The 17,223-nt window shown below is 41.1% G+C and overlaps 1 protein-coding gene across 4 annotated transcripts in view; it reads left to right on the forward strand.

Annotated features, from left to right (window-relative positions):
* GPATCH2 (G-patch domain containing 2) overlaps positions 1 to 17,223 on the forward strand; it is a 107,054-nt gene that overhangs the window by 72,397 nt on the left and 17,434 nt on the right. For 3 of the 4 annotated variants that reach the window (XM_081312888.1, XM_081312889.1, XM_081312885.1), the window contains one exon: positions 16,066 to 16,148. In XM_081312888.1, coding sequence (XP_081169014.1) covers positions 16,066 to 16,148 — 83 coding nt within the window. Of the gene's footprint in view, positions 1 to 16,065; positions 16,149 to 17,223 lie in introns of those variants that run through there. The other variant, XR_014024507.1, reaches the window with a different exon arrangement.

The raw sequence follows: 17,223 nt of genomic DNA on the forward strand, positions 1-17,223 counted from the left end.
CTCTGCTCGCCCTCAGCAGCACCTGGCCCAGAATCACATGCGAAACAAGCCCGGCAGAGGAGCCGGAGCGGCGAGCAGAGGCGCCCGGCCCAGATCCTGCAAGGCCCGGCCGAGACGCACCCCCAGCAGCGGAGCTGCTCCGGCTCCTCTGCCGGGCTTGTTTTGCATGTGAGCTACTTTGCCTGATGCTGAGAAGACCCGCTTGGGCACTCGGGTTGGTGTCAGTCTCCGCAGGCCCTTCTCGTTTCCAGGAACGTCAAGCGCGCTTGGCTCCCCACCCCCACGGCAGGGCAGGGCAGGGCAGAGACTTGCTCGCCCTTCTGACGGCCCTGAAGAGAAACGAAGGGCTTGCAAACTCCCCGCGAGAAGCTGGGCGAAGCGCGCGGCTGGGCGAGTGTGTGCCTGCGCGCGTATTTACGAAAGAAACGCTCCGAGAGTTCTTCTTTCTCCGCCCCCTTGGGGGGAACTCTAGCGACTACTGTAGCCGCGCTTCTCTTCTCGGCTCCGAAAATAGGGATTTCTACTCTCTCTCTCTCTCTCTCTCCCCTCCCCACCCCGCATTCTCCTGCCTCTTCGATTGCGACAATAAAAGGGCGAAGGGTGCGCTGGTTTCTTCCTCCTTCCTCCCCCCCTCCCCTCCCCTCCCCGATTGTCAGGTGAGGCAGATGGAGGTCTGGCCGGGAGATTGTAGCCGTTTTGAAACGCCGCGTCTTGAAACGCCCGATCAGCTGATTTTCGGGTGGAAGAGCCGCGGCTTGAATCTGTTTGCATCTGCCTGAATTAGACCGAAACGGCCTGAATTTGACCAGAGTTGCTTTGTAATGGCTGGAGGAACTGCAGAGGAGGTCTTGCCGGGAGATTGTGGCCGTTTTGAAACGCCGCGGCTTGAAACGCCCGATCAGCTGATTTTCGGGGCGGAAAGAGCCACGGCTTGAATCTGCTTGTATTTGTTTGAACTTAACCAGAAACGGCTCGTAATGGCTGGAGGAACTGCGGAGGGAGTGAATGCTCCAGCCTGGAATATTTGGAAAGGCTGGGGGAACCGGATGAACTGCAGCTTAAGCGACTGTTGCCGGAGGAGCCATGGCTTGAAACGCCCCAGTTTTGGGGCAGCGTTTGCTTGTTCCCTCCCTCCCTCCCCTTTCCCTCCTCTCTAAATCCTTCCTTCCTTCCTTCCTTCCTTCCTTCCTTCCTTCCTTCCTCCCTCCCTCCCTCCCTCCCTCCCCTTTCCCTCCTCTCTAAATCCTTCCTTCCTTCCTTCCTTCCTTCCTTCCTTCCTTCCTTCCTTCCTTCCTTCCTTCCCCAGCCCTAATCCGGAAAGTGGAAGGAAAGAAGAGTAAAGGCTGGGCGGAGGAGGAGGGGAAGTGCAACCCTGCACTATTCAGCTCAGTGAAGTCACGCTTGAAACGGCTTGAAACGCCCGATCAGCTGATTTTCGGGGCGGAAAGAGCCACGGCTTGAATCTGCTTGTATTTGTTTGAACTTAACCAGAAACGGCTCGTAATGGCTGGAGGAACTGCGGAGGGAGTGAATGCTCCAGCCTGGAATATTTGGAAAGGCTGGGGGAACCGGATGAACTGCAGCTTAAGCGACTGTTCCCGGAGGAGCCATGGCTTGAAACGCCCCAGTTTTGGGGCAGCGTTTGCTTGTTCCCTCCCTCCCTCCCTCCCTCCCTCCCCTTTCCCTCCTCTCTAAATCCTTCCTTCCTTCCTTCCTTCCTTCCTTCCTTCCTCCCTCCCTCCCTCCCCTTTCCCTCCTCTCTAAATCCTTCCTTCCTTCCTTCCTTCCTTCCTCCCTCCCTCCCCTTTCCCTCCTCTCTAAATCCTTCCTTCCTTCCTTCCTTCCTTCCTTCCTTCCTTCCTTCCTTCCTTCCTTCCCCAGCCCTAATCCGGAAAGTGGAAGGAAAGAAGAGTAAAGGCTGGGCGGAGGAGGAGGGGAAGTGCAACCCTGCACTATTCAGCTCAGTGAAGTCACGCTTGGTTAAAAAACAGATTTAATAATAATAATAAGAAGAAGAAGTTGGGCTGATCAAATGTTTCAATAATGACTGAAGGAGGGCTGCTTGTACCTTGGTCTTTGTGCTGGTGTCTTGACATGCCAATACACTAGTACGGAAAGCTGCCGTTCACTTTCGGGGGGAGGAAAAAAAACACAACAACACCGCACGCTTTCCGCCCCGAAAATCAGCTGATCGGGCGTTTCAAGCCGTTTCAAGCGTGACTTCACTGAGCTGAATAGTGCAGGGTTGCACTTCCCCTCCTCCTCCGCCCAGCCTTTACTCTTCTTTCCTTCCACTTTCCGGATTAGGGCTGGGGAAGGAAGGAAGGAAGGAAGGAAGGAAGGAAGGAAGGAAGGAAGGAAGGATTTAGAGAGGAGGGAAAGGGGAGGGAGGGAGGGAGGAAGGAAGGAAGGAAGGAAGGAAGGAAGGAAGGAAGGATTTAGAGAGGAGGGAAAGGGGAGGGAGGGAGGGAGGGAGGGAGGGAACAAGCAAACGCTGCCCCAAAACTGGGGCGTTTCAAGCCATGGCTCCTCCGGGAACAGTCGCTTAAGCTGCAGTTCATCCGGTTCCCCCAGCCTTTCCAAATATTCCAGGCTGGAGCATTCACTCCCTCCGCAGTTCCTCCAGCCATTACGAGCCGTTTCTGGTTAAGTTCAAACAAATACAAGCAGATTCAAGCCGTGGCTCTTTCCGCCCCGAAAATCAGCTGATCGGGCGTTTCAAGCCGTTTCAAGCGTGACTTCACTGAGCTGAATAGTGCAGGGTTGCACTTCCCCTCCTCCTCCGCCCAGCCTTTACTCTTCTTTCCTTCCACTTTCCGGATTAGGGCTGGGGAAGGAAGGAAGGAAGGAAGGAAGGAAGGAAGGAAGGAAGGAAGGAAGGAAGGAAGGAAGGAAGGATTTAGAGAGGAGGGAAAGGGGAGGGAGGGAGGAAGGAAGGAAGGAAGGAAGGAAGGATTTAGAGAGGAGGGAAAGGGGAGGGAGGGAGGGAGGAAGGAAGGAAGGAAGGAAGGAAGGAAGGAAAGAAGGAAGGAAGGATTTAGAGAGGAGGGAAAGGGGAGGGAGGGAGGGAGGGAGGGAGGGAGGGAACAAGCAAACGCTGCCCCAAAACTGGGGCGTTTCAAGCCATGGCTCCTCCGGGAACAGTCGCTTAAGCTGCAGTTCATCCGGTTCCCCCAGCCTTTCCAAATATTCCAGGCTGGAGCATTCACTCCCTCCGCAGTTCCTCCAGCCATTACGAGCCGTTTCTGGTTAAGTTCAAACAAATACAAGCAGATTCAAGCCGTGGCTCTTTCCGCCCCGAAAATCAGCTGATCGGGCGTTTCAAGCCGTTTCAAGCGTGACTTCACTGAGCTGAATAGTGCAGGGTTGCACTTCCCCTCCTCCTCCGCCCAGCCTTTACTCTTCTTTCCTTCCACTTTCCGGATTAGGGCTGGGGAAGGAAGGAAGGAAGGAAGGAAGGAAGGAAGGAAGGAAGGAAGGAAGGAAGGAAGGATTTAGAGAGGAGGGAAAGGGGAGGGAGGGAGGGAGGGAGGAAGGAAGGAAGGAAGGAAGGAAGGAAGGATTTAGAGAGGAGGGAAAGGGGAGGGAGGGAGGGAACAAGCAAACGCTGCCCCAAAACTGGGGCGTTTCAAGCCATGGCTCCTCCGGCAACAGTCGCTTAAGCTGCAGTTCATCCGGTTCCCCCAGCCTTTCCAAATATTCCAGGCTGGAGCATTCACTCCCTCCGCAGTTCCTCCAGCCATTACGAGCCGTTTCTGGTTAAGTTCAAACAAATACAAGCAGATTCAAGCCGTGGCTCTTTCCGCCCCGAAAATCAGCTGATCGGGCGTTTCAAGCTGCGGCGTTTCAAAACGGCCACAATCTCCCGGCAAGACCTCCTCTGCAGTTCCTCCAGCCATTACAAAGCAACTCTGGTCAAATTCAGGCCGTTTCGGTCTAATTCAGGCAGATGCAAACAGATTCAAGCCGCGGCTCTTCCACCCGAAAATCAGCTGATCGGGCGTTTCAAGACGCGGCGTTTCAAAACGGCTACAATCTCCCGGCCAGACCTCCATCTGCCTCACCTGACAATCGGGGAGGGGAGGGGAGGGGGGGAGGAAGGAGGAAGAAACCAGCGCACCCTTCGCCCTTTTATTGTCGCAATCGAAGAGGCAGGAGAATGCGGGGTGGGGAGGGGAGAGAGAGAGAGAGAGAGAGTAGAAATCCCTATTTTCGGAGCCGAGAAGAGAAGCGCGGCTACAGTAGTCGCTAGAGTTCCCCCCAAGGGGGCGGAGAAAGAAGAACTCTCGGAGCGTTTCTTTCGTAAATACGCGCGCAGGCACACACTCGCCCAGCCGCGCGCTTCGCCCAGCTTCTCGCGGGGAGTTTGCAAGCCCTTCGTTTCTCTTCAGGGCCGTCAGAAGGGCGAGCAAGTCTCTGCCCTGCCCTGCCCTGCCGTGGGGGTGGGGAGCCAAGCGCGCTTGACGTTCCTGGAAACGAGAAGGGCCTGCGGAGACTGACACCAACCCGAGTGCCCAAGCGGGTCTTCTCAGCATCAGGCAAAGTAGCTCACATGCAAAACAAGCCCGGCAGAGGAGCCGGAGCAGCTCCGCTGCTGGGGGTGCGTCTCGGCCGGGCCTTGCAGGATCTGGGCCGGGCGCCTCTGCTCGCCGCTCCGGCTCCTCTGCCGGGCTTGTTTCGCGTGCGAGCTACTTTGCCGGCCGCTGCTGAGGGAAGATCTCTGGAGAGGAGCATAAGGTGAGCTGCTGCATTTCCCAGCCTCGGCTTATACTCGAGTCACCAACTTTTACCATTTTTGGGGGGTAAAATTAGGGGTCTCGGCTTATATTCGAGTCGGCTTATATTCAAGTATATACGGTATATATTTCTGAGAAATAAAACTTTCTTCAAATATGTGTTTTAATAGGAGGAAAGTGCTATTTGTATACTTCAACATTTTACCTATATTATTAGACAATAATATACTTCATTTTGTTATGAACAATGCATGAGATTTCAATCAACTGATTTGACTGAGCAGTGAAAGAAGTAAGACATGTAATGTCAACATGGGGAACAAAAGCCTTTAAAAAAGAAAAGTAGTAGTTGTTCCAATTTATAAAACTTCTCCATATTTATTAAATATATGACAAATCTCAGAAAATTAAGAAATAAGCCCAAGGTTTATGTTTTCTAGGTGGCTCCCAGAAAAAGGCTTGTGGGAGGCCTATCCTATACAGTATAGTACAAGGAGTCCTCAACCTATGGCTACAATTGAGCCCCACATTTCCGTTGACAGTAGTTAAGTAAGTTTTGCCCAATTTACAACCTTTCTTGCCACAGTTGTTAAGTGAATCACTGCGGTTGTTAAGTTAGTAACATGGTTGTTAAGTGAACCTGGCTTCCCATTGGCTTTGTCAGAAGGTCGCAAAGGTGCACTGCAGGACACTGCAACTGTCATAAACAACATGCATGACAATAAGTTGCCAAGCATCCGAATTTTGATCACATGGCCATGGAGATGCTGCAACTGTTGCGTCAAAAAGTTACTTTTTTCAGTGTTGTTGTAATGTTGATCATTAAATGAATGGCTGTAAGTTGAGAACTACCTGTATTTTTCTTCGTAATATAACTTGCCCTGTCTTGCACCAGCATTTAACTCTCTAGGTTGCAACATGTTACATACAAAAAGGGAGTGATGCTTGATGAAAGTTGCCACAGAATCATTCTTACTACAACAGAAAAGTTTGGTCTGTGAAACAGAGTGTTTAGATATTTCCAGATACTTTTTTCAAGTTCTTCAAATTCTGAGTGGACCACTGAAGTACAGACATACTGATTTACATTGCTGAAGAGCAATTTACATAAGAAAGCCATGGGTGTTACTGCAAATGATCATTGTGAGAGTCAGAGGACTCCCAAGGAAAATTCCCTGGGAATTATGGGCATACCTCAATTCCCATAGCAACTTTCCACATTCTAATTTGGTATCACAGCTTCTAAATGGAATGCAGAAAGCTGCAGTTTAGTTGTAACCTTCAACTAAATTGTGTATTTTCTACCTTTCATTTCAAGCAGTTTTGGTGAACAGAACTGTGAACAAAAATCCATTATGTGAATGGCAATAGAAGGGCACAGTATATCATCATATGGGCTGCACACATATAACATGTGGAAGACAATCTATTTTTGCATCAGTAATTTTAAAACTATAGGATAATATAGCTGGACAATGTTGCATTTCAAGGAATGTCTTCTATATCAACTATCTCTCTTTCTAACTGTTGTAGTTTTCCTTTTTCAACCTGCAAATAACAATGCTTCACCATTCTCATAGTGGTGATTTGATTTTTCTTTCTTTTGTTTTATGCTTTTTCACATTGTTCTTGATTCAGGTAGCTTAATTAGGTGAAACTATCAGGTGGCAAAAGGGAAAATAAATATCATGTGATCTATTAGCTTTCTTTCTCTTCAAGATAGCAACTGACTTTTAAATTGCATTTTAAAACCTAGTATGAATGTTCTAAACCACAATTGAAAACTAGAGTACTACTTTGAAAAGTGCAACAGATACAATTTGCACACATTTTGTGGGATCTACATTGAAGAGGATAACATTCAGTTTTACATGATTATTTTTAAGTATCAATAAAAGCATAATACATTTTAAAAACCAAATGACAAGTTAGAGGTTGGAAACCCAGAGTACTTACAATTTAGAAACAATTATCTATATTGCTTAGTGTTAATGTACACAGGCCACAATGAGAATTTAATGTATGCATTCTCCTCTTCCGTATCACTTTATGGTAAGGTGCATGAAGGGGCCCAAAAGCTTTTCTACTGAAAGAGAGCAAGTTCAAATCCTTATCTATTTTTCTAGCTCTGATTACATGACAGGCTGTGTACCCAGATGTTTCCACAATTCTCAGGAAAGAGAGGACAAAGAAAAATGCAAAGCTATAGAGTAGACACTTTTTTCAGTTCTGAGGGACCAAAGCACCAGAGGCAAGAAAAGAAACAGTAGAAACTAATCAAGGAGAGAAGCAACCTAGGATTAAGGAGAAACTTCCAAACAGTGAGGACAATTAAACAGTGGAACAGCTTACCTTCAGACCTTGTGGATGCCTCGTCACTGGAGGTTTTTATGAAGAGATTGGACAAACAACTTGTCTGAAATGATATCTGATCTCCTGCTTGAGCAGGGGGTTGGACTAGAAGACCTCCAAGGTCCCTCCCACCTCTCTCCTTATTGTTTGTACATACTGTATGTAGCTAGGTCACATGATCAGGCAAACCTTTTTACTGTAGATACACTTCTGTTTTTCCCCATCAACATCTTTCCCTTCCTGCATTTTTTTACTGATTCAGAAACAAATTCACTAGGAAAAATATATGGCTTTTCCACAAGTACTAAATGCAGGCTGCTGGCCTTTATTAGTTGGGACACTAGTGGTATTATGCCTTTCAGGTAGCTGACCTTATATTTACTAGTTTGTGGAAATTGAGGGCTCCTTACAGCTCTAAGGTCCACGCTTTTTGTGACCAAGACCACATTTATCCCCAGAAATTATCTCTATTGAGGTAAGGTTTTTGTGCTTAGCCTTGTCATTCCTGGAATTCATTTGATTTATTTAAATAATCTATCAATATTCAAGCAATGCATTTGATACTTCTTTTTAAAATAAAACATCTTTTTCTAGTAGGCAAGCCCAACTCTAGGTAGTCCTCGCCCTACAGTCATTCATATAGAGACTGTTCAACTTAAAGCACTGAAAAATGACTGCTCCTCACTCTTATAACTGTAGCAACATTCCCATGGTCATGTGATCAAAATTTGGGCCTCTGGACCCAGCATGTGTTTACTGTGGTTGTGACATTTCATGGTCATATGACTACCATTTCAGACCTTCACAGTTGACAACCATAGTCAATGGGGTAAACTGGATTCACTTAACAACCATATGATTTACTTAACTGCAGTGATTTGCTTAATAACTATGGCAAAAATAGGTTGTAAAATTGGGCATGACTCACTCAACAACCACTTTGCTTAGCAACAGAAATTCTGGTCCCAATTGAGGTCATAAGTCAAGAACTACCTGCAGTAGTGCGTTCCCCAAATCTTTTTCATCTTCACATTTACAATTAATGAAAACCTAGGTCCTAGCAGAAAAGAATTCCTAAGGAGCTATGCCTAAGAACCAAATCACAGCTTGTGGCTGCAGCTTGTAGTTTTTCTGGATCCAGTGATTTCCCTTTGCAAAATTTTTTGACAGCATTGTCAAAATTCTGTTGTGTACAGAATTCTTCATGGACTATAGATTTGTCATAGGAAAGTTGATATCCAATCATAGAAGATAAAAGTGCTCTTTTCCATGAGCCAAGCAAATATGAGTTGATATATTTTCTTTTTGCTATGTCCAGCTTTGTTTGACAGTTCCACCAAACAGAAATATGATGCATATTATGAGAAAACTAAAGTGCTTAATTTTAAAACTTGTTTAACCAAACTGGGGATCCTGAGAAAAAATGTTAACTTCCTCAGTGAAGACTTAGTAGCCTTAGTTCTCATTAAGTACCCTGTCCCTGATTTAGGTAGAAGCAAATGGATTTGAAAAGAACTGATTAAAATACAGAAGACACGTTGATTGAAACACTGCAGGAATCATAAATCAATCAATCAATCCAGAAGTATGGGGCAATACTAGCAATAATATAATATATCATTGGTGAATTTTATTTTGTTTTCTGAACACTTAAGAATTTGGCATTAATAAACTCCATTAGTATTCTTCTTAATGTAAGTTGCAATTTATGCAGATATTTATCTCACAATGTATTTTTATTGCTTGATATAATAAGATATTAAGCTATTTATTAAATTTATTAAATTTAAGTTGCAGAATAATATGCCATCTCTGATTATGAAATCTTGCCCAATTCATGGCGATTCCACACTTTCTGATCTTGAATAGTTCTTTTGTGCTCTGGCTGTCTGATGGTGTCTAGATGTCATGCTTTTTGGTAGCCTTGTTCCTTTTATTGCTAATCATTCTGAACATAACTGCCTTTTTCAATGAGTTTTAGTCCATGATGTGGCCAAAATAAGGCAGAAGTCTGTGATTTTGCCTTTCAGCAATATGAGTGGCTTTATATGCTCCAGTACTTGTTTGTTTGTCACTTTTGTGTCCAAGGAATGGGCAGAAGTCTTTTTCCAACACCACAGTGCAAATGAGTCAACTTCCTTCCTGTCTGGTTTTTGATGGTCCAACTTTTGCAACTGTAGCTAGCTTTGGGAAACACAATAGTGTGGACTAATCAGCATTTAATCTGATGTCCTTGTTCTTCCATGCTCGATTTATGCTTATCGTTCCTGTGTGGAATTTGAAGCTTTAATTTTGGATCCCATTCACTGCTTTGATTAATCTGCAATTCTTGGAAAATGAATTCTTGCATGCATTCAATCTCTTCACTATCAATTGTTATTTTGATATTTCCATTCCTTGCAGTGGTCATGAACTTCTTCATTTTGATATAAAGGAAGAGGCCAAATTTCTTGCTTTCTTTTTTTAATCCTTTTGATCAGATATTTATGGCCTGATGACAGGGCTATCATGGAAGGGAAGATGGTATAATGGAATGCAGTGAAGTGGCAGTTTACCAGGAAGGAGAGAGCCCATTTCCAAGATACAGGAAAATCAAACATTTTAGTTAAATGTTCTTAACAAAAAATGCTTTTTATCATTTTGGGGATGAATAAAAGTTTAGCATTTTATCTCTTCAAAGCTATATCTGATACTATTATCAGATATCAGACTATTATCCAGTAGCAGAGAAAAGGAAGAAAAAAAAAGTCAAAAGGTTCTAGAGCCAACTGCAGGAAGTCATTGATAGTGTGCCAAGGTCTTGTTCCTGTTTTCAGAGAATGTCATGATTTTAGTTACTTGACACCCTGGATAACAAGGTAAGATCAAGTACGGAGTTTGCTTCATGAAAGAATATACAAGAAAAATAAATTAAGATGCAATTCACTGCAGTGCAGTCCTTTTTGAATCATACGTTCAGTAGAGTCCAGATGCCATATGATAAAAAAGCTTTTAAGAATTAAGAACTATATGATAATATGGTTTTTTTAAAAAATCTGTAATTTTGCCTTTTTCTAATGGTTTTTTTATATTAAATGTAGAAAAAAATAGAATATTAGGTATGATTATATAGAATAACAGTATCATCCCCAACACTTTTTAGGAAACAAATCTATTAATTTTGATGGATTTAGAGTTACAACAAGGAAAGTAGCCTTGTTTATTGAAGCAAATTTCTACATTTTAAAATTTAAAATCTTAGTTTTATATATTCATATCAATTATCAGTTCCAGAAGATGTGTTACCATTAGTATTTGTACTAATATATTTGTTATTTATTAAAATCATGTGCTTGAAGTTTTCCTAGTCCCATTCCCTGTGCAAGACAGAATTTCTAAGACCATCTCAAACAAATTAGTGATCAACATTTATTTGTAAACCTACAGGAGAACAAAAGCTATAATAGTCTGTTTCCAAGATTATTGCATAACCATTATAAGATAAAATAGTATCACTGATGGGGAATTCTGGGAGATAAAGTCCATACATCTTAAAGTTGTCAAATTTGAAAAATGCTGATGTAGAACATACCAATTTTCTGGTTGGTGTTCATTATCCTGTTGTGTTACAATAAGAAAACCCATTAATAAAATTATGTCAAAGTTGGGATATAGGAAAGACAAGGTTAGGGACAGATTATTATGGACAAATCTATCAATGTGGTCACAAAGAGTTGAAAACTTGATGGCACATAATCAAATGAGGGACTTTACAGGCTACTTTCTGAGGTTTGTAAGAATTTAGCATAAGGTAGTTTTCCCATATGCTAGTCATAAATAACTTTTCTGTACAGTTTTCATTTTAAAGAAACTCACTTCTTCAAAAGTGCTTTTTAAATCAGCATATATGGAGGTTTCTCTTCTAATAATACAACTTCAGAGTCTCAGTAAAGCCAAGTGAACTGTAATAGATTTAGTCCTCGTTTATCAGTTATAACAGTTCATAGTTATTAAAAGATGTAGGGTTAGTAACATTTCAATGTCATGTACAGTTTTTAGGAGACTGTAGAAATTAAAACACCAACCATATTCTGTCTTTTAGTTTTGAGTACAGTGGCTGGTAAGAATTATTTGGGAAAGTTACAAGAAATAATTGCTGTGCAACATAATAAAGTATGAAATTAAATTAAATTATAAAGGAAATAGATATTCAAAAGGGAAGGAGCATATACGTAGATAAATCTTTTTTTAAAAATAGCTGCTAATGCATTTTAAGTATCATAATTTTTTCCTGTGATTCAGAATTTGATATTTTATTACGTCTGCTCTTGTAATTTGTCACTTAAGAAGAGCAAACACTTTATATTATATATTTTAATATAAATAAATATTGAAATCTTCTGTTTGCTGTTTTACTTAATGTTAGAAGATATGAGAATAAGCATGCATGTTTGGTCTGCTCGTGTAAATTCATAGTAGTCTGGCTTTTCCAGCCAATTTTTTCCCTTTGCCACAATTCTGTTGCCACCTTGGTACTTGCAGGCCTGCTTCACAGTTGTACAGCTGATGCCTTGTCGAGGCTTATATCCTTCTTAGTGACAATGAGTGTTCTTGCCAAATGCCAGGGACCATAGTCGCATCTGTTTGTCTTCTGAGCTTGTCTGAGGCTGTTCAGAACACTCTTTATCCAGAGGGCAGCTTTAACTAGGCTTAATACTCTGGAAAGCTCTGTTTGCAAATGTGTACAAAGAGGCGACATGTTTCTGGTGTCTTTCCTTTAGAATTATTCCCTTTGATACAACTTGCTCGAGTCCCTGTCACCGACATGTCAACAGCCAGGTTTTCAGGCAAGGTGGTCTTAACAAGTTCTCTAGCCCTGCCATCTAGTATCCCAAGCTCTCTGCCAGAATATTGTTTATAAATGATAGCTTGCAGCTATCTATGGATAAATAGAGAGGAATCAAGGGAATTAGCTCTTTTTAATCTTCAAGGCTACAGTTTCATGCTAAGAAACATATAGGCAAGGCTCTTAGTGACATTTTGTGAAGCTATTTGAAATGTATAATTAGGCAAGACATTAATATTTTTGGTAAATATTAATTTAATTTTATCATAGGCTTTTTTATTTTTTGCTTTTTCAAAAAGTAAATATATCCCAAGAAGACCTTGAGAGGAGCTTATATAAGATAACTAGAAAAAGTAACATCATTAAAACAATATAAATCTATTATTTAAAGAAGTTGCTGTTATGATTACAGCTTTGTCCCCTACCTCATTTCCTGCTTACAGGCATTTGCTTCTCTCCAAGGGGAAGTGGGCTTTACTTTCAATTATGATTGTAGCATCTAATCTCTGTTAAAAGCTTGATATTTTGGGTAGCACTCATAGTGTTTTCTTTAAAAAAAGAATTTTTGATATCATAAAACATCTTAAAGACAACTTCAGAAGCACCGTTTACAATGAAAACTAGATAGGTAAGTGGACTCACTCGTTCTGCTTTTGGCTGTAAGATAAACTTCCCAGGTATTATTCACAGAGCTTTTCATAGAAATAGATAATTATTACTAGAATAGATTTGCAATTTGAGGAAACTATTGTGTGTATAAAATCATCTCCTTCAAATTGCTTTTTAGATTCACTTTTCATCATATCAACATGCAGAATAGCTGTTTAACTTTTGTGTTTTATTGGAGAGGGCAGGGGATATTTTTAGTAATAATTATTCATTTTCCATTTCTTATCATAGTGTTTAATTGTTTTCAGCCTGCTGGAAATGCCTTTTCCTCAAAACAGTAGCATTTTTTTTTAAAGAAAGAAACTCACTATTAATACTCGTACCTTAGTGATCAAATTGCTATGCTTTTGCAAAGACGAATGATTCATTTATGCTGAAGAAACAGAGCTGCCTTTCACACATCCATTGATTTTAAATTAAAAAGCAACTGTGATGTTTTGCACAAAGGGTGACAACTATAACAAAGTAGTCCTTACTTAGTGTTGTTTGATACAACTTCATTGTATGTGCCAAGCAAGTAACAGAGGGGGATCTAAATTCCATAATCTAACTGATCAATAATCCAGATATCTCAATGCAGTGTAACAGATAATCAATCTGAGCCGAATTACTTAAGCAAAGCTAGCTATTATTCTTGCTACTAAGGTCTTCAGGTTCAATTGGCTGACTTGATTATTTTTTATCTTTCATCCTATTTGAATTCTGGTTTCCCTCTTTCTCATGCCTTTTCATACTCTTCATTATATCAGTCCTAGCCTGAGCCATATTTAGAAGTCCACTGCTTTTGATGATAAATAATTTTAGGAGCTGGTTTCAGCAAAGAAGGATAGTTTAAGTTATATTAAATTATCTGCTTGTAATCTTGTTATGGGGGTTTCCCGATACTCCCATGTAACACCTCTACTCCGCGAGCTGCACTGGCTTCCGGTTGCCCTCCGGGTGAGATTCAAGGTGCTGGTAATGACCTATAAAGCCCTAAATGGCGAGGGTCCAGGATATCTGAGGAAACACCTGCTGCCAGCATCAAGCTCCCTTCGTCCAGTGCGCTCCCACAGGGAGGGTCTTCTCAGGGTGCCGCCGGTAAAAGATTGCTGGCGGGTAACACCCAGTCGGAGGGCCTTCTCAGTGGGTGCGCCTGCCCTCTGGAACCAGCTGCCCGTGGAGCTGAGGACTCTCCCCGACCTCCGTTCATTCCGCCGGGACCTGAAGACCTGGCTCTTCGAGCTCTCTGACCCAGGCTGAGAATTTTAATTTTAATTTTAATTGGGGGCTTTTACTTTTTCAGGGACTGTTGTAATTTTTTTAATCGTTTTTAACTTTTGTATTTCTTGTTTTAATTACCCTGTAAACCGCCCTGAGTCCTTCGGGAAAGGGCGGTATACAAATCTAATTAAATAAATAAATAAATAAATAAATCTTTCCATTCTTTAAAGCCAAAAATTTAACATTCTATGAAATCTAATTGGTTAGAACATTGACATCAGGTATTTCTGACTCCTGGTGATTTTATAGGCAAGTGCTCTCCATGCTACACTGTCAAGCACAGCTTCTTTCAATTGTTGGATATTCATCTTTGTATCAGCTTTGATGGTATCAAGCCAGCAACTTCTTTGTGTGCCCCTTCTTCATCCACTAATCATTCCTAGCATTATTGACTTCTTCAATGAATTTGTATGCAAGACATGGCCAAAGTAAATCAGATGTAAGTCTTGTCATTTTGGCTTCAAGTGACGTTTCTGGTTTTATACAATTCAGTACCTCCCTGTTGGTTATTTTGGATGTCCATGGTATATCCAATAATTTACATCAGCACCACAGTTCAAAGGCATTGATTCTTTTTCGATCAGCCATTATTAGTGTCCTATTTTCACACCCATACATCATTACCTGAAGGCAGGACAAGAAGCAATGGATGGCAACTAATCAAGGAGAGAAACATTCTAGAATTAAGGAGAAATTTCCTGACAGTGAGTACAATTAACCAGTGCAATAACTTGCCTCCAGAAGTTGTGAATGATCCAACACAGGAAGTTTTTAAAAAGAGATTGGTTTCCTGTCCCTTCCAATTCTGTTATTATAGGAAAGAGTATTGCTCTAAATAGCCTGCTTTTTTATTTATATTAATATCTCTGCTTTTCCAGATATTATTCGTATTAACCATTGCAGTGTGGTCTAACATTATCCTGTGTTTGATTTCAGGTGTAAAACTGCCATATTGAACAAATTTTGATCCAAGGAAGATAAATTCTCAAACTACTTCAATTTCCTTCTTGTTTATTTTGCAGCTGTTGTCATTATCTTTGTTTTCCTGAATTTAAAACTCAGTCCTACTTTTTCACTTTCATCCTTGATTTTCCAGTTCTTTCCAGGTCATCCTTATTTTTTAGCAAATCATGTTGTATCACCTGCTTATCTAAAATTATTTATGGTTCTTCCTCCAATCTTCACTCCCAAATCAGGCAGTTCCAGGTCTAATTTTTGCATGATCACTTCAACATACCAATGGAACTAAAATGGTGATAAAATACATTCCTGTCTAATTCCCTTACTAATCCTGAATCTATCTGTATCACCATTGTGCTCTACATAATCAAAAGCTTTTCTGTAATCGATAAAACATATATAGATACCCTTTTGATATTCACATGCTTTTTCCTGCTTCATTCCTGTCTTTAATGTTTCCTCGCCAGACTGAAAAGCTGCATCGCATCATTTTAACTACAGCAAACATGACCATAGTATGTCCTTCTTGTTAACTTCTTCCAGATGTTGGCACTGCTTCTCCCACTGCCTATTTTGTCTTTCCTGGCTTCACAGTGGAAAATTGCATTCAACCTTTTGACTTACCTTTGGCTTTGGCTGCCTGAACAATGATCAGCTATTTTGATGGTGTCGTCAGATAGCCACTTATTTCTTCTCTTTGGTTTTTGGTCATGATATATACTTTCCAGCAATTTCCATGATGTTACCTTGGATCTCCCACCACTGTTCTGTTGGATGGTTCCCTTGTAGATTCAATAAGGGGGGGAGGGTGATGGGAGGGGAAGGGGGGTTTTAAAGAAAAATTGTATGTTAAAACTTTTCAATAAAAAAAAAATAAGTTTAAGTTATGATAAACAACTTCAAAATGAAACAAAATATATTTTTTTGTTTTTAGTCAATTTTTTTAGTCAATTTTTTAAAAGATGCACAAGTTTACAACTTATGAAAGACTATTGTTTACTTTTTTCCTCTGTTTAGTCAGAAAGGCTGCCAAATTGAGTAGTTTAAAGTATTAATGTACATTATTTATTTCTATGGTTATAGTATATCACTCCTGCTTCCTTTTTATCAAGAAACTTGATTAGATTTTAGTTTTAGAGGAACTATAGATTTCCAATCTTACTGACATTGTTTTAACACTATCATGAATTTTATTACATCAACTTCCCAATATAACTGCTTGCTTACCATTTTGCCTACATATCTCTGATTTCATTGCAGACAGACAAGCGTCCATTTAGGATCCTTATGTATGGGTGATATCAAACGAAGAAGAAAAGCAGCGCCATTGCCAGGACCTGCTGGTAAGCAGATTCAGCATAATTAAATATGTTATTTATACATACATACAATATATACACATACAGCATAAATAAATATGTGGATGTGTGTGTGTGTGTGTACACATAAACACACACATATACATACACACAAACACACACACAGACACACACACACACACACACACGACCTGGCAAAAGGGTTTTGAGGCTGCAGATCCTTTAAACCCTAGAGGGAATTAGCAATTACTAGGAAATTAATTCCATTGACCTTAGTGGGGTTCGGTTCTGAGTAATTTATTTATTTATTATTTATTTATTAATTTAATTTGTAATGTGCATGTGAATGCAGATTAAGTGTTAAAAATGATCTAAAGCTGAGGAAAACAATATAAGTAGCTCAGTTATTGACCCTGATCTATTCTTTTCAATTTCTTTGTGTAGAAAATATGTTCTTCATTGGAGGTATTAATTCTGATTTGGACCATAGAAATAAGTTTCTTCTTTCCATCACAACTCTGTGCTAGCTACTCTCCTTATAACTAATGTTAACTAAATGCATAGTAGCAAATAAAATTAAGAACAGCCTATTTCTCTTGCCTGTATTTAGAAGTAGAAATTTTAGAGTTCCAATTTTGCATCACAGCGAGATGGGATGCACGAAGGCAGAGCTCTGTCTTCCATGCCTGATTTCACCCTGCTGGGGGCCCTGAAAAGGGCCTAAAGTTGCCCCGAAGAGGAGGAGAGGTACCTTGTTGATCACGGAGAGACTATGGTCTCTCTGTACGATTCAAGGAAAGCCTTCTAAACCGGCAGGGGAAAGACCAGCCACACCTGCGGCCGGCCATTAGCTGTTAACAACGAAAGAACAAAAGCTTTAATTAGCACATTGTAAACAGCATGTTTGGACTGGGTGAGAATATTGATCCTTTCTTTACTATTTTACAACTGAATTTCCTGGGAAAGGCTCCCAAGAAGCTTAAAACCTCTGGATATGAGTGGAAGTGGCGTTTTATTTTTTTTATGGGGGACAGAAATACACAATACTGAAGTGAAAGTAATACAAAGCTACAGTTTTGATAAATCTGAGAACTGAGAT

The sequence above is a fragment of the Vipera berus genome (assembly GCF_964194415.1).
Source record: "Vipera berus genome assembly, chromosome: 1".
In the NCBI taxonomy this organism is placed as follows: domain Eukaryota; kingdom Metazoa; phylum Chordata; class Lepidosauria; order Squamata; family Viperidae; genus Vipera; species Vipera berus.